This window comes from Alosa sapidissima, chromosome 10 (assembly GCF_018492685.1).
Source record: "Alosa sapidissima isolate fAloSap1 chromosome 10, fAloSap1.pri, whole genome shotgun sequence".
Taxonomy (NCBI): domain Eukaryota; kingdom Metazoa; phylum Chordata; class Actinopteri; order Clupeiformes; family Clupeidae; genus Alosa; species Alosa sapidissima.
Window position 1 is genome coordinate 1,549,960 of NC_055966.1, and position 21,512 is coordinate 1,571,471.

At 40.5% G+C, this 21,512-nt stretch overlaps 1 protein-coding gene across 1 annotated transcript in view; it reads right to left on the reverse strand.

Annotated features, from left to right (window-relative positions):
• nphs1 (NPHS1 adhesion molecule, nephrin) overlaps positions 1 to 16,451 on the reverse strand; it is a 156,389-nt gene extending 139,938 nt beyond the window's left edge. The window contains exons 1-2 of the mRNA XM_042107343.1: positions 16,383 to 16,451; positions 5,770 to 5,970 (exon numbers count right to left, since the gene is read on the reverse strand). Of these exons, the coding sequence (XP_041963277.1) occupies positions 5,770 to 5,970; positions 16,383 to 16,446 (265 nt within the window). The 5' untranslated portion in view covers positions 16,447 to 16,451. The remainder of the gene's footprint in view (positions 1 to 5,769; positions 5,971 to 16,382) is intronic.
• Positions 16,452 to 21,512: the final 5,061 nt, after the last annotated feature.

Here is a 21,512-nt window from a genome sequence, read left to right on the forward strand (position 1 = left end):
CACAAAATGTCCTTTGTCAACACATTTAAATAATTTAAGAAAACAATAAGCCTGAAAAGTATCTATTGAAATAAAGTGCTTCATTTGTAATTTAAGAATGCATGGTTTCAATTTTTCTATGTCTATATTTTCCTAAAAAAAGCTGCCAGATTTGTCAAACACAGAACATATATCAGCAGAAGAAAATAACGTGGTGTCAGACGTTTCTGTTCTAAACGGCATCAACGTCAAAAGGTATAAATCATATCTCTCAAAGTTTTAAAATCTCTCCTTCTGGTAGCGCAGTACTCTCATATCGCTGTGATGCGTGTGTCCCACTGAGTGAGACAGACCAGACGCACAGACAAACTTCTGTTTGGTAGCTGACGAACCACCATTGAACTGGATTGATAATGATAAGGTTAGCAAACGGCTCTAAACAAGTAAGGCATACACGGTATGTCTGGTACATGGTAAACGTTAACACGAATTAATAGGAAACTACATATAACACGTCTCTCATTATTAAAGCTCTGATATCACTGCGATGGCAACTCTGCCCAGCTCGAAGGGAGAGGGGGAGGGAGACGCACACACCACACGCGTCCAAAACTCAGCCAGGTGGTCGCTGAATAAAACTCCCACAAATATCACGGAACAACGTCGGCATTACTTAATCATATGATTGACCAGTGTTCGTAACAGCTACCGCTACTGCATGCATACAGATAGCCTACAACTTAGCTATTCAGCTCCCTAAATACAATGGCAAGCAGTTTTATAGAAGAGGCATTCAGGGAGGGAGAGACACACACACACACACCACACGCGTCCAACACTCAGCAAGGTGTTCGCTGAATAAAACTACCACAAATACCATGGAACAACGTTGGCATTACTTAATCATATGACCAGTGTTAGTAACAGCTACCGCATGCATATGGATAGCCTAGCCTACAACTTAGCTATTTGCAGCTCCCTACAATGGCAAGCAGTTCTATAAACGAGGCATTAGGCATTAAATAAAGTACCTATCTATCTATTATTCTCGTTTTCCATTTGGACCCACAAACTTGCTTTCACCTTCAGTGAATGGCACTGAAGTGTATGGCAATATTTCAGCTAAGTCAAACAGTTAAAAGATGCTTTGAAAGTTTAAAGTTTACTGTTGTCTTGAAGAGCAGGCTTTCAGCACTCTGCTTGTGGGGGAGGGGCAGTCTGCATGTAAATTGCAGTGTCTCCAGCAACACAGAGCTGCCTGTGGATGCCTGTATGTAAATAACGCGGGGAAAAACTATCGGCGAACGCAACCGCTTATCGGCCGATGCAGATACACGTAAAGAACGTGTATATACGATATACCGGTCGATCCCTACTGTTGAGACTGATCATCAGCCTCTCATCACTATCTTGCGAAAACCGCTACACCTAGCATCTGCACGTCTTCAAAGGATGATGCTTAAACTACAGCGCTACAATCTCAATGTCATTTATAAAAAGGGCAAAGAGCTGTATGTTGCAGATGCACTCTCCCGTGCATACCTGCCCTCCACTGACCGGGCTGAAATGGATGAGGACTATGATGTCATGACAGTGGAGACTGTACTCTCATCAAAGACAATTGAGGAGCTCAGACGTGAGACATTGGCAGACCCTCTGTGCAGGCGCTTATTAGATGTCATCAATACCGGCTGGCCTGACTCATCAAAGACATTGTCGCATGATTTGAGGCAGTTCTACTCCATGAGAGATGAACTCACAACTCACAACAACCTGTTGCTCCGTGGTCAATGTTTCATCATTCCCCATTCATTGCAACGCTATTACGTCAAACAGCTGCATGAAGGTCACCCGGGCCTCGAGGCTACAAAGCGCAGGGCCAGAGAAACCATGTTTTGGCCCAGTGTCTACCAGGACATTGAAAGTGAAGTCTCTAGATGTGCCCCATGCAATGCCCTTCGACCACACCACACAAAAGAGCCCCTACAGCTGCATGAAATACCCGACCTGCCCTGGGCTCTCATGGCAGCAGATATATTTGACTGGGGGGGGGGAGAACATCTCGTGCTTGTCGACTCCTACTCTGGCTGGTACGAAATAGACCAGCTCTCTAACACAACCAGTGCAACCATTATAACCAGGTTGAAATGCCACTTTGCCACCCACGGAGCACCTCAGCAACTTATGACTGACAACGCGACAACATTCACAAGTAGAGAGTTCCAGGAATTTGCCAGCACATAGGACTTCTGCCATGTCACCAGCAGTCCCCACTACCCCCAGTCAAATGGGCTGGCTGAGAGGGCTGTGCGCTCAGCCAAACACCTGCTCGAGAAATGCACGCGTGATTGCACTGACATGCAGCACTCCTCAACCTCCGGAACACCCCAAGAGATAGACTGCCATCACCAGCCCAGCGCCTGCTTTCCCGACGCACTAAGACTCTTATCCCCATGACCAAGGCCATGTATGTGCCCAAGGTAGAGACGCAGATCCACACAGCTCTATCTCGTGCTAGACAGAAGGGAAAGGCTTACTATGACAAGTCGGCACAACCACTCGTTCCACTGCGAGCTGGACAAACGGTAAGAATGCAGACAACCAGGATACGACAGGCTAGGAACAGTGCTAGGGAGAGCACAGCAGCCCAACAGTTATCAAGTCCCGGCTGGAGATGGCACGTATGTGAGGAACAGACGCCACCTGCTACATACACCTGAGACCTACACCCCTCCCACGACAGCGGAGGCGCCACCATGTACCACAACTGAACCAACACCAGACCCCCAGCCTGATATCATCCAGCCGGGGGCGGCACAGACACAAGAACCTCATCACCCGTTCAGGGAGGTTGTCAAAGCCCAACTCTTTATAAAGACTACACTAGTCTTATTGCACACACCAGACAGATTTTCCTCAAAGTTTCATTTTTATTTTTTAGTTATAGGCCGTTCATGTACCCCTCACAGCAGCCTGCAGCCCCTTTTGGCTGTTAAAAAAAAAAAAGAGGAAAAGGATAGGGGTCAGCCCATACAAATGTATTTCTGTTGATATTTTGGGCCTAAGTTATGCATTGTATGCTTATGCACCCCCATACATTCTGGTTACAGTAGATAGCCTATGTTAAAAGCATACAAAATCGGCTATTCTAACCATAGTTATTAGGAACATTCTTTTGACTGCTTTCTGTCTTTAAGAAGGGGGATGTACAGTGGGCATCGCTTTCAAATGGCCACTTCAGTCGCGCATTACGAGGCGTGAAGCTGCGTGAAGCTTTAGTACCACTTTCAGCCACTGTGCGTCGCACTGACACTGTACAAGGGGGATTATGTTTTTGTGAGTGCTACTTTGTTAATTGTTAATATTTGGGGAAACTGTGAGTAAGGGGCTGCGACCGTTCTACATGTAGGCTGCTGAAGTGCCGCGAGGGCGCTTCAAATGAACTTCAGAAACAATATATTTAAGCTCACGACATTCAGACTGGCACAAAAAGTTAACGGCCCACCGGGAATTAGGGATCGACCAATTATCGGCCGGGCCGATTATTAGGGCCGATATTTAGCATTTTTATAATAATTGGTATCGGTCATTTTTTCCACTGATAAGCCAATACTGAAATGGATAAAGAATGAAACACGCTACTTTGTCTGTAAAGTGTCTCTCACTCCCTGCATTTTCTACTCTGTGGTCGAGAGCACTGTCCCGCCCACTACACCGTCTGATTTGTTAGTTAGCACGAATGCAGCCAATCAGGATCGAAGACTGAACACGGAGAAAGTTTAGAATTCTCACTGAGGCTTACTGTAGACTGGGCTTCAGCTGTACGGAGCTATTTTTCGAAGGTAAGGAAGGTAGGCCTACAAGGATACAAGGAAGTTTATTGTCACATGCATATAGTTACTGGAAGTAAGAAATGCAGTGAAATTATGTCTGGTGTCAGCCTATTTGTGCAAAGTGGGGGGGGTAAAAAGTGCAGTAGAAGAGGGGTTTAGTAGATTAAGTGGCAAGGGCTGCATAAGAAAGGTGAGGGAGGATTGGAATCTACCTTACATTGCTGAAGTTGCAATGAATCACAATCATCTACTACACTGAAGTTACAAAAACACCACTTTGTAAGCTATTGTCTCTTTGATCCGGATCAATAGGTAGCCTAAAGCACCCACCTCCTTTATTTAGCGAATTCCCGATTGATGCACGTTAGTGATAGCCTACCGTTTACTAGTTGGCCTACAAACTCGGGTGCTGCGCGTCGGGAGTTCTTTGCATGCGCCTCGTCCATTAATTGTGAATAACGGGACACCTCGGCGGACGTTATCCCTTAGGCCTACACAGTAGTCCTAAATTATGCGATAGCGAACGTCAAAAAGTCTAGTTGCTGCTTTTTGACGGACTGTCAGAAAAGACTACAGGCACCCAGGGTCAGCCGTAATTTAATCAGACCTGAACTAAATCGCGTCCTGAGCTGGCAATTACGTGCCTTTTAGGTTCACAGAAGTGTAGCTTATAGCCTACATATGGACACAAATTGCATGCTTAAATAGCCTAATTACTATTATATAATTATAAAAAATTATTTTTTTTAATGTTATATTAACAAATCTAAAAAGGGCGTGTTTACACCTATGATTGACAGCTGGCTGGCTGCAGACACGACGCTTTGTCCATTATGTTTTACCGTCTAGGCTGCAGACACTACCACGTCATCGCTCACTTATTTTAACGACACCTGATTTCGACACATAATCTAAAGTGTTGCTCTTATTATCATTAGGCTATATCTTAAACCATGTACAATCAACAATATTAACAATATACACAAAGTGAAATCAATTAAAGCAAGAAAATACATTTTTAATATCAAATCCAGTGGGAATACGCAAGATTAGATTAGATTCAACTTTAGTGTCATTGTGCAGACTACAAGTAGCCTGGGTTTTCCCATGCTGCCTTACACGCGATTTTATTCTAGCTGCTAGGCAGTAGAGGTCTGCGCGGGACTGATTAACACGCTCTAGAAATTCACAATTTCGTTGCCGTAGTAGTCCAGCATAGTCCAGTCCATACAACTTCATTTCAATTTCAAAAGAAATACTGGACTATGTTTTTTTTTTTTTTAAACGGCGACGAAATTGTGAATTTCCAGAGCGTGTTACTCCACACTCGGCAATCGACACAGACTTTCCCCTAAAGACGCCAGCTGCAGCAGCAACATTTCCGGTAAGGTACTGCCTTGATGAAATTCATTCTGGACTCTCTATCCGACCACATAAAGACCTCGGGATACTTCGGTTTGGCTTTAGGGACCCTCTACTCACTACCACGTAAGTGCAATGTTGTTTGGAACTGTAGAAGAGGTATAAAAATAGCGTTTTGTAGCGGCGAAATAATATGCCCTTCTCACTTCCATGCTAACGAGCTTTGACTAAAAACGGTAACATCGAACTTTCTCAAAACACATCCGAATGACATGATTTGGATGTCAACTCAACGTATGTACTCTCAATCATCCGTAAATCGATCTAAAGTTTTAAACATTTAAACATTTGAAAATGGTTAACAGTTGAAAACATTAATTGGAAATATAGAAAAGTAATCAATATGTAATTAAATGTAATAACTTACATTACTTTGATAAAGTAATTGAAATAGTTGCACTATGATTACATTTTAAATAGGGTGACTTCTAATCTGTAATCTATTCAAAAGTAGTTCCAAAGTAACCTTGCCAACACTGAAGTGAACACATAAGTGAGCATGACTGTCCAGTAATTACATTCTAAAATGTCTCACCTCTCCTCTCATCTCCAAAGATGCTATACCGTGGAAAGCCTGGCAAGTTTCTCTGGGGCCCCAGTAGTAGACCATCCTTCACCCACTGGACTAGTCCTGTTGCCCTCAGTACGTGACAGTTCAGCTGAGCCTTAGCGCCAGCCTGCACTGTGACATTCCTGGGTTGGGTCAGGAAAGCTTGTTGTGCCTGTATACTTTTCACTGTAGGGAAACAGCCAAGCAGTGGTAAAAAGTTAGCAAAAAATGCAAGTTATATCTTGTGCTGTATCAATGATTTTGTCAAATTAAATATTTGCTGTAACATGTGTGGCTAACACTTGTTTGATTCCTACACTTGTTTATACCAGCATTGGTTACGGTTATTGAAACGGCGCTAAAGAGTTTTTACAAAAGTACTAAGCTAACTCACTTGCAATGACCAAAAATGGTGCAATTAAAAGCCAGCTATGATTTTGGCAATATTCAGGGTTGGGGAGTAAATTACCTGTAACAAAATTAAAATGTGTAATTACATTTTAAAATAAATAATTGCAATTGTAATCAGTTACAGTTAGTAAGATTACTAAAGGGAATCTTACTAAAAGGGAAAATTACAATTACAAATAATAAATCATGCTAGTCAATTTGTCTCCATCTCCTGCTCCATCCCCTACTCTTGCAACTTTTGTGTATGTAAATGAGTGTGTGCACATGTGTGTTTGCGTTTGTGTATATGTGTGTGTGGGGGGGGGGAGTAATGGTGTGTGTGTGTGTTTATGTGCGTTTCTGCGTGTGCATGCTTGTGTGGGTGTTTGTGTGTGTGTCTGTCTGTGCGTGTGTGTGTGCATGTGTACTGTGTATGTGTGTGTGTTTGTGTGTTTATGTGTGTACCTGCGTGTGAGTATGTGTGTACCTGCGTGTGTGGATGTGCGTGCGTCTGTGTGTGTGTGTGTGTGTGTGTGTGTGTGTGCATGTGTACAGTCACTAAATGCACACATAAATTAATTTATTGTATGGCCTCCTATGAACGGAATTCCACGAAACTTGGCATGCATTCAGAGAGTGTCAATGATCCTACACTTCAAATTTTGTGCAGTTTTGAACATGTCAGTGTGGTAAATTTCATGAAGACTAATGTATGGCTAGGCAGCCACCAAGGGATGATGTCATGCACATCCATGAAACAGGCCTGCTGTATGTAATCTAATAGACTTGCCCAGTACCAAATAAATGGTGCACATTCATTTTATGGACAATACGGTAAACTGATCCACCAATATAATTAATTGAGTATGCGCTGATTAGCTAAAAAGGTGTCTTCCATTTGCGTAAAGGGCAGGCTATGATTGGCCATATTGCAGAAAGAGGTGGAGTTTGAACACCAGCTCCGAGAATAAAAGCTGACTCCCAAGGGAGTGACGGCAGAATTTGTGCATCTTCTCACCAAGGCCTGGTTCGTGGATCAAGCGGTAGTGGCCACTCCTTATCTTTTCTTCTCTGTGGCATTCCTTTAGAGCTTCTGGCGCCCAACAAAATATCCTTCCTTGCTCTTAAGGCCACTACTTCACTGCATTCTGTGACATTCTATGCATAGGGGACGCTACAGCTGCCACATGTCAATATCTCATGAACCGTTTGATGTAAAAGAGAAAAATAAATGACAAAAAAAAACAACTATAGCAAAGCACAGATGACGCACAACACAAGAAAATACTATGGGCCAGATGTACGTACATTTGCGAACGTAGTGTTATCAGCGTCATAGACAAACCGCACATTGCGAACGCTGTCAGACCCAAGTTTCCGTCGTATTTATCAATCGTTCAATCCTTAGTGTAAGTTATCTGCCTTTCTCCGCCCATAAACGCAATTTACGAACGTCCACAACTGAATGGCAGCGCCTACAAGCGCAGTTGAATGAAGTTAACTGATGACAACATTAAAAGAATCAAACGTTTAGCGATCATGAAATAATAGCATACATGATAAGATGTCAACAAGCAAGGAGATAATGAAGATCAGTAGTTCTACTCAAAATGCTTGTGCACGTAGGCTATGGAAGATTGGTCAAATCTAGCAAGTAGGAAAGTTTAAGTGAATGACGTGAAAGTGAAAGTAAGACATTCGAAAGGCCAACGAAAGTTAATGTTGCTTTTGATAGTACAAAGACTTACAAAACTGGTGCTCTAAATAGCGATTCTGTTGTCTTTGAAAGGTTCTCTTATTAACGCATTGAACTGCAATTTGGATTAACACCTGCTTTTACAAGGCGGAAGTATTTAGGCGCAGAATAGACGTGCGCTTTTAGGAGCAGTCTTTGTACATACCGCGGAATACATAATTAGGCGCTCTTTACTCTTCCCCTCCCATCTTTTTACGCTAAACTCCCACTTTCCCCTGGATCCTCCCATGAATGCATATGCATGACATTAAAAACGCAATCTGCCACTTTCAGCTCCCGTTTCAACTCAGTTTGCGCTTTTTCATCATTGCGGCCTGTTTGTACATACCTCGCAATGATTTTACACGCACGTTGCGAAACAAATACGCCCGAAATGGGCGCAAAAGCATTAGTACATCTGGCCCTATGTGTCAGGGCCCAAAGTATTGTAAAGGACTCGTCACATCCTGATCATGGACTTTTCAAAAGACTGAGGTCAGGCAAAGGTCTCTGCTGCTACAAGACCAGAACAGAGAGACTGAGGAGGAGCTTCTATCCTCAAGCAATCCGTATCCTGAACACACACAAGACTATATAAACTTTTTTTGTTTTGTTTTCTTACACACTTGCACATGGACTGTACGTACACACACTGCACTTTTTATTCTCTCTTGGTATTTATTAAAATATTTCTTGATCTTTCTTTCTTCACACTTGCACAGAAAAAGCTGAACACCGAATGTCATTCACATTAACGTAAAGTCATTCACAGAACTAACATCACCCAAAGTAAAATGTTCAAAATGGGCCTAGCCAACACAGGTATCTGTTCACAATGCATTTTAGGTAGCACGTCTATTTTTGTACGCCATGTGGCTCTGTCAACCAGTTCACTCTTTCTGGATCACAGTCACTGAGACACTGTCCACCATCCTGAGCTACAGAATCCCATCATCCCCAACACTCTGTCTCCTTGGTGACATCTCCGAAATCCACATCCTGCAAAAATTCAAGAATCCATTGCTCATCTCTCTAGCTGTCACTAAGAAAGTAGTCCTCCAAAACTGGAAATCTTGCCACATCAATCACTGGACAAATTTAATCTCGGAACATATGGAAAAATACAATGCACACAGAGGGAAGCAAATGTCAGCCTTTGAAGACACCTGGACCCCATTTTTAACATTTATAAATTCAACAAAAACATAACTTCAAGCCTCCCTCTTCTGTTTTGTAAAGTTTATTTATTTATTTATTTTCTTCTTTTTTTTTTCTGAAACTTGTGAAATGATTCCGTTAGTGGTAATGGCCCTGGGTGATGTGTACAGTGTTTTAATTCAGTGCATGAACGACTCTCCAAAACCAAACTTGTGAAGTATATTGAATAAAAATTACCAGTTTACCTTAACGAAAGCTTTTTTCTGCATCAAGTGAAATGATAATGATTTTCTGTTGTCTTTCTTGTGATATATTGAATAGTTGAAAAGTCTGACATTATCTGTGGCGTGTTTATTTTTAATGAAACCTGTCTGATCTGGATGAATGAGAGCGGGAGTGACTGTTTCTATTCTGGTTGCTAGTGGTGATAATTTTCAAGTCACTATTCAATAGTGAGAGAGGTCGGTAGCTAGAGGGGTGAGATGGAGCTTTGTTGGGTTTTAACAGTAATATCATGGCTGCTTTATTCATGTGTGTGGGTATGGTGGAAGAAGTTTTAATTTCTATAATTACTCTCTTGAATAGTAGTGATAATATGTCCCAAAAGTGTAAGTAGAATTCGGCTTGTAATCCATCTGGTCTGGGAGATTTGTTGCTAGGAATTTTATTGAGTGCTTTGGTAAGTTCATTAAGGCTAAAGGGTGCATCTAGAATGTTTGTTTGTTCTACACTTAATTTTGGTAATGTCAGACTGTTGGTGAGTGGGGGAATAGAGGTTGCTGTAGAAATTCTGAAATATGTTGTTTATATTCTGTGGATTTTGATTAATGTTTCCTGTGGAGTCCAAGATGGTTGGGATGATTGATTTATCTTTCTTGTGTTGGAGTAGATTTGCTAAATATTTACTGTTTGCTTTATTACTGTATTGAAAAACATTATATATCAGTTGCTGAATTTGAAATTGTGTTTTTTTCTGTATGATATAATCAAGTTGTGTCTGTTTTGGTTCACTGGGATGGCGGGATATTTCATTTGTTAAGTGATTTTTTGTTCTAATGTATTTTCCAGTTGTTGTTGCTGTTTTTTCCTGTATGAAGAGTATGATATGATTTTTCCTCTGATTACGGCCTTCCCAGTTTCCCATAGCAGTAAAGGTGAGGTGTCTGGAAAGTCGTTCATCTCCAGAAAGAATGCCCACAGGGTTGTAAAGTTGGGGTCTTCTAACAGTGAGGTATTGAAGTGCCATGTAGTTGAAGTTTTAGCATGTGTTTGAGTGTTTAGAGACTGGGGCTTGATAACTGATATTAATTGGGTGGATTGTGTTGCTCCTTATCCACTATACTGCCCAGTGGAACTACAACACAATTTAAAAATATAATATAGATATGCCTGTTTACTATGAACAAACCATTTTCATAATTTATGTAGGAATGTAGGAATAATGCTTTACAAACGAAGAATACAGCATTTAATAATAGTTGACATGTTTAATAAATGCTCAGGGCCGGAGCCAGAGGGGTGGCTCCGGGTGGCACAGGCCACCCTTGAGATTCGATTGGCCACCCCAGGTGCCACCCCCAAATCCTAGTCTACGATTGGCCATTAACATGGTCTAAGGCGGGACCTTTCTTGATGCACTTGCAGCAGTTTGAAGTCAGACATCAGAAATGTAAGTGGCAAACACGCTTGCAGACCGAAAGGTTTCCCCGATCAGGAAGTACTCCTTAATTCGCAACTTTGTGTAGGCTTAAAAGAGGTAGCCTAAATATCGTGCCTATGGCGATAGCTTAAAAAAAAAAACATTTATTTCACTTGTCTCGCTGGATTGAAGGCAGAATGTGAGTTGTTGCGCAAATAGATGAATGAGGGTCAGGAGATTCCATTAACAAAAACCTAAAGGTTTGCTAACATTTTCTCCATTATTATCGTAAAATATGTCTCCATGCAGGGCAGGGCTGGTTCTAACCTAGGCTACTATATTTGGGTGGGCTGGTAGAAATTTTGGGTGGGCAACATAGCAAAGCTGTCAAATTGGATCAAAACTAACATAAACAATCAGTACTACCTAGCTTGAGTTGCTGCAGCCAACAGCCAGGGATCGGCAGTATGTCTGATATATGTATTTAAAATACAAAATAGTATGTTGTCATTTGTATTTTATTTAGTTGGAAAAAAATGGCATCATATTTTGTATCAAAATACTTCATAGGTTTGTAGTTTAAAAATACTGCCAAATACTTTTGGTAAAACCAGTAACCTACTTTTGGTGATGTGATTATAAAAGTGCAAAACAATGAATGCAGCACTAGTGCTGACTTGTAATTTGCCCAGAGTTGTTGTGATCAGAATATTGAGATTCAGGCAGATAAGTAACATGTAGGTTGCTCACACACTCCCTAATACCAACCTCAAGTTTCTTGAGAACTTTAGTCATCCAATTCGAACACATGGAACCGGTTATGTGGTTGCCCTGCAAGAAGTTGCACCATGTGCAACGTGAACAATGTTTGCTCACATCCACAATACGCTCCTTCATACCAACCTCAAGTTTCTGAAGAAACTGATCATTAATCATCCAATCGGAAGACATGAAACCGGTTATGGTTGCCCTGCAACAAGTTACCCCACGTGAAAATTTAATTAATAATTTGTCCAGGGCCCAGTTTCCCGATAACGACAGAGACACGCTCTAAAGAGGGCTTTTTACGATTCATTTTACGATCGTTCGTTTGGTTTTTCCGACTGTTTCCCGAACATGCTCGTAGCGTGAACGCGCATGCACTGCTCTTAAGATGCTCTTAAGGGGAGCTGTCCACGTTAATAGTTCTGAAATATCCTCTGATTTGATGGTGATGTCAGGTGACTGCACGTCACAGTTATAGGCCTACCATTTAAACTTCGGATCTACACATTAATTCACATCAATACGAATATAGAAACACTTTGACATCTGCATGTAAGCATCCCAAGTAGGTTATACCACACACAGACTGACAAATCTGATTCATCACAGGTAAACACAATAAAGAATGGGAACGTAAGTTGGATTATGTATTCTAATTTGTAATTCCTCTGTATGTCCTGTTGGTGACCTCAGTGAGAAGTACTGTTAAGACGCTCTTAGCCGGTAACGAGAACTCTGGAGCACTCGTAGATCTACGAGTGTTTTCACGACGCTCTTAAGCTACGATGGTTTCGGGAAACAGTGGGCAAATCTTAAGACGTTCGTAAGAGGGACTTTACGACGCTCTTAGGCTTAAGATGCTTTCGGGGCTTGTGACTATAATATTGAGATTCAGGAAGATGATATTGCTCACATACAAAATACACTCATTCATACCAACCTCAGGTTTCTTGAGAAAATAAACAAAAAAAGAAAAGACAAAAAAGCAGGTCAAATTATTTGGTAACACTTTATAATAACTTCACACAATTCATCATTTATTAAACCTTTGTTACTTATTAGTTAATGATTTGTTCATCATTAGTAATTTATAATTTGTTCACACAGTTATAAATAGTTTGTTCATAGTAAATAAGCCTATATCTTAAATAGGTTTATACATTATTGGGTAACACTTTATTTGGTAACACTTTATTTTAATGTGTCGCTGTTACAGTGTACCTACCTAATTAGGTACAGTGGTACAACCTGTGTAACAACATGTACTATCAGGTACTATCATTGTACTTGCATTATGTATTTGTGGGTACCTACATATAGTTGTTACATTGTAATATTGAGTGCTTTTACAAAACTTTGCCAATTTGTCTAAATTTTCATCAGAGGCAAAGAGCTGACCTGAGACCTGCTGGATGGGGTAAATCTGGTCATGATAGATTTGATATACAAACCATTCTTAGCTCCAACCTGTGCTGCTACAACCTTGTTACTCTTTGATACAGTGGAATAAACCTATTAAGTGTACTGTCACAGTGAATTTGTTCCGGCCAGGGAAAAAGTTCCGGATGACGCAACAATACCGTTCTAATCAGCTGTCTGATATGGTGTGCGCTCGTGAATATGCAGTAACAGTTAATTACTTACATGTACAGTGTACATATGACATGTATGTTGTGTTGTGTCTTCGATGTCTTGGAACAGGTCTACTAATTCACTACATAGTACATATATCAACTGTGTTGGTACACACTTATTGCTCTTTGATACAGTGGCACAAAGCCATTAAAATGAAGTGTACCAGTGAAGTACTTACAATTACATATTACATGTATGTTGAGTCATTGGTGTCTTGGAACATGTCTGCCATTACCCTACATACTGTAGTACATGTATCAACTGTGTTGATACACATTTATTACTATTTTGATACAGTGGAATAAACCCATTAAAATAAAGTGTACCAGTTAAGTACTTACATTACCAGTTAAGTACATACATATTATATACATCCTGTCAATGATGTCATGCATCCTGTAATTGATGTGTTGAAACATGTCTGCTGTTACACCACACAGTACATGTGAATTAGTAGACCTGTTCCAAGACATCGAAGACATAACATACATGTCATATGTACATGTAAGTAATTAACTGGTACACTTAATAGGTTTATTCCACTGTATCAAAGAGTAACAAGGTTGTAGCAGCACAGCTGTTACATGTACACTGAAGACAATGAGGCCTTGACTGGAGCTAAGAATGATTTGTATATCAAATCTATCATGACCAGATTTACCCCATCCAGCAGGTCTCAGGTCAGCTCTTTGCCTCTGATGAAAATTTAGACAAATTGGCAAAGTTTTGTAAAGGCACTCAGTATTACAATGTAACAACTATATGTAGGTACCCACAAATACATAATGCAAGTACAATGATAGTACCTGATAGTACATGTTGTTACACAGGTTGTACCACTGCACCTAATTAAGTAGGTACACTGTAACAGCGACACATTAAAATAAAGTGTTACCCTCAGAGGTGAAAAGAAGAGATAGGATGCGAACTCCGGCCGAGCGCGTAGTGCACTGACGCGCTGCCGTTAAGCCACAAGACAATTAAAAATATATGGGATACCCAGACATTAATCCAGGCTATATATTTTCTCTAACATAGATATTTAACACAAATAATGACATATTGGTCGGCTTCAGTAAAATGTTTTATATTCTTGCAGTAGGTTTAGGTTTTTGCAGCTGACGATGAAAATGCCAGCATTAATCACTCGGTTTAAATTAGAAACATGTCAACATAGGCTGTGGCAGAGAATTTCTAGGGGGTGGGGTATTACACGTTACCACTGTTTCCACCAATGATATGTATCGCTGCATCATCAAGAACGTTGTTGGAACTACAGTGTTATATATATATAGAACGTTGTTGGAACTACAGTGTTATATATATATATATATATATATATATATATATATATATATATAACACTGTAGTTCCAACAACGTTCTTGATGATGCAGCGATACATATCATTGGTGGAAACAGTGGTAACGTGTAATACCCCACCCCCTAGAAATTCTATATGTATATATATATATATAGATAGATAAGCTCTCATTAAGCAAAATAATATAATGTAACGTTACAGTGTCAGCTACACATGTTAGCAAGATGCACATAACATCAGCTATGTTATAGTTATGGAATGTAAATTGACCGTTTTTGTTTAACAAATACATATATACACTGTAACGTTACACTACATTATATTCCAAAAATAAGTCAGTGGAAATGCATGGATTCAATTGCTTCCAGTAGCAGCAACTGGAATCCATGCATTTCCACGGAATTATTTTTGGAATCTGACCCCTTATCATACCTGTTCATTCGTACTCATCGCTCGACTTATCGTGAATAAATTCAAGATGGTGTCGAACGGTAAAATTCCTTAAGGTACTGTCTGTATAAATCGTCTTGTAAATAAACTACCAGTGCTTTTTCAAAGTTCTCCATGTCTCATTTTAAATGTCAAGGCCCTCGGAAGTCTACCAATGAAGTATGGAGCTACTTTGAGCCTCGTAAATGGTGTAAAACAGTGATTTATTTGGATGGCTAGGCCGATGCCCGAGGCACCACAACGAAACACTGTGGGTAGCATTGGCTAACTAGCGCCAGATTTCTGAGTGCAGGGGACAAGCTGAGGTGAGCTATGAGACATACGTTCACACTTCATGTTTCACTTTAGGTCAAAATCACACCGGAATTATCCTTTAATGATGATTAATTTTCCATCTGGGTCCATGATAGATCGGTTTAGAACTGAATATCTTTATTTATTAAAATTAAGAAACCTCTTTGTTTGCTGTTATATGTTGAAGAGTATATTTTGTCAAATTATCTAAAGTTAAGATGCTGTAATTCTGTGTCTGTTCAATGTGTTTCTTGTAGGAAGCAGATATCAGCCCTTATGGTTCAAAGAACGCTCTGCGGACATTCCCGGAACCAAAGATTTACCCATTCACCTCTGGACCAAGTCTACCTACTGGAGCAGGTAAAAAGAGAATATATCACAACTAACGCAACTAGAAATTATTTCCGACGAACTGCAAAGTATGCTTGCTCAGGTGCGGTTCACCAACGGGAGCAGATAGTGGAATAGGCTACGTTGAACTTGGCTTGATTCAAGGATTCCAACAGTACCTATATATATATATATATATATATATATATATATATATATATATATATATATATTTAAACTTAAAAATGTATTCTGACTCATTTAATGGATGAATCTCTATGCCCCCCTCCGCTCAGGTCTAAGCAGCTAACAGGAATGTATACCTGTTCATCACCTGTGACATATTGTTAAATTGACAAACACCATCGTTAAGTTTGCTTTTGAAAGCACCATAGTCGGCTGTATCACGAGTGATGATGAGTCTGCTTACAGAGCAGAGGTGGCAACCCTGACATCTTGGTACCAGGACAACAGCCTGCTGCTCAACATCAGCAAAACCAAGGAGCTGATAGTGGACTACAGGAGACTGCAGGAAGAGGAGCACACACCCATCCACATTGGGGGCACAGCAGAGAGAGTCAGCTGCTTCAGATTCTTTGGAACTAACATCAGTGAGGATCTGAGCTGGTCACACCATATAGGTATGGTCGCAAAGTCAGCAAGACAGCGGCTCTTCTTTCTTCTTTTTTTCTCTCTCTCTATCTCTCTTGCCACTTGCCCCCACCCCCACCCCCACATACAGGTACACCCCTCTCACTCACACACACCACTACACCCCCCTCACACACACACACACACACACACACACACGCAGGTAACAGTGAGAGGTTTAGGAGGAAAGTGTTAAATACCATAACAATAAGGTAAAAGTAATCTTACCTAAAATAATTGTAAAGAGGAGAAGAAAACATCTGGATCCTTGAAGCATTGCCAGTAAAATCATGCTGCTCCTCTTTCATGTGTTCAGTGCCTGCCAAACATAACATCATTATTAAGTGTGCTTGCTGAAAGCAGCACACTTATTGTTCTTCTTAAGTTTTCATATTATTATTCGGTAACACTTTATAATAACTACACACAATTCATAATTTATTAATCCTTTGTTACTTATTAGTTAATGGTTTGTTCATCATTCGTAATTTATTGTTCATACATAACTTATCATCAGTAAAGCATTAGTTCACACAGTTATAAATGGTTTGTTCATAGTAAATAAGCCTATATCTAAGTAAGTATAAGTATACTCTTTTGATCCCGTGAGGGAAATTTGGTCTCTGCATTTATCCCAATCCGTGAATTAGTGAAACACACTCAGCACACAGTGAACACACAGTGAGGTGAAGCACACACTAAGCCCGGCGCAGTGAGCTGCCTGCAACAACAGCTTGGGGAGCAGTGAGGGGTTAGGTGCCTTGCTCAAGGGCATTACTTCAGCCATGCCTACTGGTCGGGGTTCGAACCGGCAACCTTCCGGTTACAAGTCTGAAGCGCTAACCAGTAGGCCACAGCTGCCCCATCTAAAATATGTTTATACATTATTGTTAATACTTAATAAATGATGCAACTAGATGTACCACAGAGCGGTACAAAATATGACCGCCGCCCAGTCCAGCACATTTTTTCCACAAAAATAAGTCACGCTTGTCAAATTGTGTTAATTTCCTACTTTGTTCCTTTTTTATGTGTTTGTAATTGAGTGTGTGCAGAGTGTGTGGTTGTTTTTGTGTATATGTGTGTGTGTGTGTGTGTGTGTGTGTGTGTGTGTGTGTGTGTGCTTGTGTTTGTGTAGGTGTGTTTGTATGGGTGCATGTGTGTGTGTGTCGAAACCAAACTTCGGACATGAACTCGAGACTCCAATGTGAGGATGAACAAGATCTAAAAAAAATAAACATTCAAAAATATCATTATTTGACAAATGTCAAAGGAAATGTCACGTTAACTGGAATATGCAGGAGAGTTCAGAACAGCTATCAGAGCAGCTAAACTGGTAGGAAAACTACCACTTACCACTGTTTATGGGCTAGGTTTGCCCAGGTTGTTTTTGTTGCCGTTTTTGGAGCCTGGGCTGTCCACAGAGATCACGTTTTTTTACAGTGTATTCAGGACACAGACAGCTGGCGGTTGGTTAGGTATTGTTTGCAGTAAGTGACATAAAATGTTTTAGCCTAAAAAATGTGTGGCATCGCTTAGAACACCTTACTGTTATTTCTGTAATACTGTTATTTCTGCATGAAGTCGAAATTTAAAGGTTAAATATGCTTTAGATTTGTTATCGTATAAATCGTGATTAGCATCATGTTATTAAAAAAAGCAATTGAATGGGCTAACTTTCATTAGCTAGCTATGGAGTATGTTTAACACTTTGACTGCCACACTGTTTTCAGAAGCTTTGGCCCAGAGTGCCAGCAATCATTGTTGACGATTTTTGTAGAGCCACAGCGTATTCTGTTATAGCTATGGAGACATACTATGGCTCGTTTGAAAAGTGAGACTTTAATCTCTCAGTGAGTACAAACCGCTTATTTTGTAAATGCCTCTGTTCCTCAGAAATCCCAAGCTAAACAGTGGCTAGTTTTCATCAAAATCCCTGTTTTTTTTTCTAGAAATGGAGATATAGCGTCTTTTATGAAATATGCGCTGTTTGAGCCTATCACTCTTCTGACACTTACATTTCTGGGTCAAAGGACTTGTGTAAAATAAATATAGTTTTTCTGTTCACAAAACCACCATTGAGGGGGGGGGGGTTAGCATTGCTGATGGAGTTGATGAAACAAGACTTGACCTGTTTACATGGAAGCAGAGGTCCTATGAAGCCATCCCACCAGCAAGGGCATTTCTTAAAATACGTATTTCAAATACAAAATACTATTTTGTAATTTTGTAGTTGAAACACTTGAAGCAAAAACTATCACTTGTTCAGAAAATTTAAATAGTCTGGCGAGGTGGCGCCACAGGTTGGCACATTCCCAGGATTGACCTGCTGCATCTTCATCCATTGTTTCGTCCATGGTTTCGTCTCTTATCTAAATTTGACCATGGAGTTGACTTTGGCGGAAAGCTCAAGGTGATTGCTGATAGGCTGTCCCAATCAGCGGCGCCTGCACAATCCAATCACGTTTGGGAGGGAAACAACAAATTGAGGGTTTCCGAGATTTTTCTTTTTTCCTTTTTTTTTTAGAAGTAACGGGTACTCACGGTTATGGATAGAAATGTAGTGAAGTAAAGAGTACAATATTTGCCTCTCAAATGTACTTGAGTAAAGTCATGAGTACTCCCCAAAAATGATACTCGAGTAAAGTACAGATCTCTCAGAATTGTACTCAAGTACTGTACTCAAGTAAATGTACTCCGTTACTGTCCGGCTCTGGTTGTGTGCCTGCAAATGCAATGATTACATTAATTTGTAATGCAGATACTCTTTTGATCCGGTGAGGGAAATTTGGTCTCTGCATTTTATCCCAATCCGTGAATTAGTGAAACACACTCAGCACACAGTGAACATACAGTGAGGTGAAGCACACACTAATCCCGGCGCAGTGAGCTGCTGCCTGCGCCACGCTTGGGGAGCAGTGAGGGGTGTGTGTGCTGGTGAGGGGGGTGAGAGAGAGAGAGAGTGGGCTGCTGGCGTTTAGCTTGACTGCTTGTTTTTAATTACTATGGCCATCATGTCATCTATAGTCCTGTTTGATTTCTTTTTAAAATTGTTACTTTTACATACCTGCCCAGGGACTACAGGTGGAAATTAGCAATTGTTGCTCTAACCTGGCCAAACACATATTATCTTGTATCACAAGATTAATGTTTATTTGTGCATTGTCCCTGTTTTAAATAAATAAATGTCCAATTCCAACTCCAATAGACCTCTGAAGTTAGCCTACAAAAAGGAACCAAAGCTGCCATCTTTGCCCATATAAGGAGATCCAGGTGTTAACTGAAGCTAACTACCTATGGCAAGCTGCATTGCACGTTCGCAGCTCTGGGGTAGCAAAAATCTAAGTTTGCCATCTTAACATACTGAAGATCACAGTACCCACTCGAAGGCAGAGAACAAAACTGTGTTCAGGAAAACCTCTACATTTCAGACCTCTTCGTCCCCGCGAGAGTTTTTGACATCCCCATGTTATTTTCCCATAGGAAAAATTGCAAGATACCAGATCTCAAAGATGGCTGCTTTTTTGTAGGCGAACTTCAGAGGTCTGTGGTAGCCAACCGTACCCCACTACCTAAAATTGGGGAGCAGTTGCACCACTTCCTGTTTGCCAGTGGGACAGCTTGGACCCCCTCCTCAGGTTGGCTACTCTTCTATTTGGAGGATTATTTGATTATTAGTTATACACATAGTGGTGTCAAATACCATGGCACAAGACCACTTGAACGCACTGGCTATACTCTCCACGGAGAAAAACCTAATACATGCTATCAAGCATGAGTAGACATACACTAGGCCTATACATACGTCTCACAATGGCCCCTTTTCAAATGAAAAGTCCCCATTAAGAATATAGCTACCCCTGCCTGACAGTGTTGCTTTGTTTAGGCTATAAGATATTTCCCTACTCTCAGTAAATGTCATGTTAGGTGAGTTTAACAGGTGTGACCTTTACCTTGATGTAGTAGCCTCTGTGATGAGATCAAACTCCCAATAGACTTGCTTAAAATGAGTTGAATATAACAACCTGTGTAGGTTAGAATAGAATAGAATATAGAATAGAATATCTTTATTTGTCATTGTCACAGGTACAACGAAATTAAGTGCATTCCTTGTTCAGTGCAAAAGTAGCAATAAATAAGTAAAGAAAAGTCACTATGTACATAAAAGGACATACAAAAAGTGCATAAAAACTTTACACCCCACACATATCCCACCCATACACATCCACATTCATAAAATGTAAAACATAAAGCTATGCTTTGGTAGCACCGTTCAGTGAGATTATGGCTGTTGGGTAGAAACTGTTTCTTAGTCTATTTGTCCTGGTTTATATAGACCGTATTATGCTTTCAATGCATGTAATATCTTAAGTCAATTTATCAATTAGTTTCCACAAAATTCACCAGAAGTCATCATTTAAGGGGTTATTTTTCAAAAATTTCGTCATGGGGGAGCATGCCCCCGAACCCCCCTAGCATTTGGGAGACCCAAAAGTATTTTATGTTTTGGGGTCCAAATTCTCCAGCAGCAAATAATTGCCATTTTTGTACATAATGACCACCTATTTCATTTTTGAATCACAAAGTATGTGAGACAGAAAGGGACAAGGGTGTGTGTGTGTGCGTATGGTAGTGGGCCTATTTGGAAGAAAGTCCAGGGCCTTTTTTTAGTCCCAGTCCATCCCTGTTTGGGATGGTTACAGAAACCTACTGGCACAAGCAGCCCCACCTACAATATTTTTCACCAGCCCCCACTGCTGGTGGCCGGCAGTGTTTTTTAAATACTATAAAGATGCTAATATTAGGAAATGCCCTGTCATTACAGATCATGAAGGACAGAACAGCTTCTGTGGTGTTGAATTTTAATTATGACTTGTTACACACAGCATGGAAAGTGACACTTGCTCAGCTGTGGATACGTATCTGGCGTAAAAGTTGTTTTGGTTTTGAATTCTGTCTGATGCCTCAGTTGGTTCAGCAAAAATCTGCAAAACATGTCTCAAACTGCCAAGCAAGGATGTCTAAAATATGAAAATAAAAATGAAAAGCTGCGCAGATGTTCAGTGATTCTTTTTGAAGATAGATTGATAATACTTGCATGAATTTGAATTCAAATGTGTTTGTAGATCATGCGCCTCAGAGGCTGCTTTGGGTGAAATGAGGTTGTGTTCTTGTATCCTCTCCAAGGCCGCAAGATGCAGGTAGACTTTCACCACCTTGGTGGCCTGCGTCCTTTCTAGCTACATGTTGGCCTGTTCCTCCTCTAGAATCTTAAAGTATGGGAGGATGGAGGTGAGGAAACAGTAAAGCGATTCAAGTGTACCAAAAATAGTTGCGGATTGCGCTACACAAAGAACA